This window comes from Gracilinanus agilis, unplaced genomic scaffold (genome assembly GCF_016433145.1).
Source record: "Gracilinanus agilis isolate LMUSP501 unplaced genomic scaffold, AgileGrace unplaced_scaffold596, whole genome shotgun sequence".
In the NCBI taxonomy this organism is placed as follows: Eukaryota; Metazoa; Chordata; class Mammalia; order Didelphimorphia; family Didelphidae; genus Gracilinanus; species Gracilinanus agilis.
In genome coordinates this window covers 1-2,282 of record NW_025395041.1, presented here as the reverse complement: position 1 = coordinate 2,282, position 2,282 = coordinate 1, and the positions used below count along the sequence as shown (strand labels likewise).

Below are 2,282 nucleotides of genomic sequence, written 5' to 3'. Positions count from 1 at the left end.
CCCTGACCCCGTGGGGGGGGGGAGTGGAGGGGGAGGGGTGGGGGGGCTGACCCCGGGCTGACGTCTGTCCTCAGGGCTTGCACCATCTGCATTCTCAGGGGAAGATTCACCGAGACATCAAGGTAGGGGCAGAGACCCCCCCAGCTCCCCCGGAGGAGGAGGCGGCGGTGGGTGCCCCCTGGGGTGGGACCCTGGGCTGGGCACTGGCCTGGGGCTCACCGGCTTTCTCTGTCCTCACAGGGAGCCAACCTGCTGCTCACTCTTCACGGAGACGTCAAACTGGGTCCGTGCCTCGGAGGGGGCACGAGGGGCGGCCAGGGGACCCCCAGAGGAGGAGGCGGGCTCTGGGCGGGGGAGGGCACAGGCAGGATCCCTTCCAGGCCCAGGACGCCTGGGAGCCTGAGGGGGGCGGGGAGGGGGCGGCGCAGCCCCCCGCCAGGGCTCCAGCCAAACCGGCTGCTCATCCCTTCTCCTCCGCAGCGGACTTCGGAGTGTCCGGAGAGCTCACGGCGTCGGTAGCCAAGAGGAGGTCCTTCATCGGGACGCCATACTGGTGAGGGCAGCCCCGCTCCCCCAGGAGGGGCTCCCCGGGGCCAGAGGAGGTGACCCCCTGTCTCCCCGCCCCAGGATGGCCCCCGAGGTGGCTGCCGTGGAGCGCAAAGGGGGCTACAACGAGCTGTGCGACGTGTGGGCCGTGGGGATCACCGCCATCGAGCTGGCCGAGCTGCAGCCCCCGCTCTTCCACCTGCACCCCATGAGGTCAGTCCCTGGCCCCCCCGCCTCTGCCCCGGCCAGCCCGGAGCCCCCGCTGAGCTCCCCACTCCTCCCGCAGGGCTCTGATGCTCATGTCCAAGAGCAGCTTCCAGCCTCCCAAGCTCAAGGAGAAGGCCTGCTGGTGAGTGGCCCGACCGCCCTTCCCTCGCCCCACCTCCACGCCTTTGCCCCGACCAGCTCTGACCCTGTGCTGGCTCCCAGGTCTCAGAACTTTCACCACTTCCTCAAGCTGGCCTTGACCAAGAACCCCAAGAAAAGGCCCCCTGCCGAGAGGCTCCTGCAGGTCAGAGGAGGCGGCAGCGGGGGCGTCTGGGCGGGGGTCCCAGGCTGGCAGCGGGGGGCTTCGGGGTGTCGCGGAGCCTCCCTGAGGCGCCATTCCCTTCTCCCCCACCTCAGCACCCCTTCACAGCCCAGACCCTTCCCCGGACGCTCCTCACGCAGCTCCTGGACAAACTCAATGACCCTCAGCTGGGCGTACCCACGCCGGAGGACGGCGACCTGGAGGTGAGGGGGGGCCCCGGGCCCTGCAGAGGGAGGCCGGGGGGCGGCGGGCCGGGGGCGCCCCGAGCCTCGCCGTCCCTCTCTGCCGCAGACCTACGACCTGTTCCCGGACACCATCTACTCCAGGGGACAGCACAGCCAGGCGGAGAGGACGCCGTCCGAGATCCAGTGTGAGTCCGGGCCGCAGCGCGGAGGGGCCCCCCCTTCTCTGCTCCTTCGGCCCCCCCCGCTGTGCGGGTCTGACTGTCGTTCCCCTTCTAGTTCACCAGGTGAAATTTGGGGCTCCCCGGAGGAAGGAGACGGAGCCACTGAGTGAGCCGGTAAGAAGGCCCCGGTTGGAGGCCTCACCTGTCCCTACGGTTCTCCCCAAGGCCTGGGCCCCAAACCCAGCTAAGGCCCCCGGAGGGAGTGAGGGTGGTGGAGGACCTGGATTCCAATCCTGCCTCCCCCGGCCTGGCTCTGGGATCCTCGGGACCCGGCCCAGTCTTTAAGTTCTGCGGGTGCGCTTCGTTTGTTTCTAAATGACGACCAGGACCCCCTCCCCGTCCCCAGCTCCCCCCCCACAGCGTTTGCCATCTTGGGCCCTTTTTGCCAGTCCGACGGGCGTGAGGTGGATTCCCAGAACCGCTTTAATGTCATGGGTGGCGGCTGACTGCGTAGTGGGTAGAGCTTGGGGTCAGGAAGCCCCAAGTTCCAATCCAGCCTCAGATCCTGCCCAGCTTCGTGAACTTCCCTCTTTCTGCCTCATTTTCCCCAACTCTAAAATGGGCATAACAAGAGCAGCGCCTGCCCGTGGGATCATGTTTACAAAGTGACGCACACGCACACGCACACACGTGCACTGTTATTATCACCATTTTTGTTATTAATTTGCACCTTTCATGTGGCACCGCGGGGATCCCTGCGCCCCACAAGCACGACTCCCCCATTCTCAGGACCGCCTTCTGTCTTCACAGTGGGAAGAAGAGTGGACGCTGTTAGGGAAGGAGGAGCTCACTGGGTACTGG

The 2,282-nt window shown here is 66.9% G+C and overlaps 1 protein-coding gene across 1 annotated transcript; it reads left to right on the top strand.

Annotated features, from left to right (window-relative positions):
* Nucleotides 1-74: 74 nt before the first annotated feature.
* LOC123256489 (mitogen-activated protein kinase kinase kinase kinase 2-like) lies at nucleotides 75-2,275 on the top strand (the record flags this gene model as incomplete). Its single annotated transcript, XM_044685092.1, has 10 exons — nucleotides 75-122; nucleotides 241-283; nucleotides 481-553; nucleotides 628-759; nucleotides 833-895; nucleotides 976-1,057; nucleotides 1,171-1,278; nucleotides 1,367-1,445; nucleotides 1,537-1,595; nucleotides 2,232-2,275. Coding segments are annotated over 10 exons (731 nt in total), but the record flags the coding sequence as incomplete, so codon positions are not given.
* Between the last annotated feature and the right edge of the window lie 7 nt (nucleotides 2,276-2,282).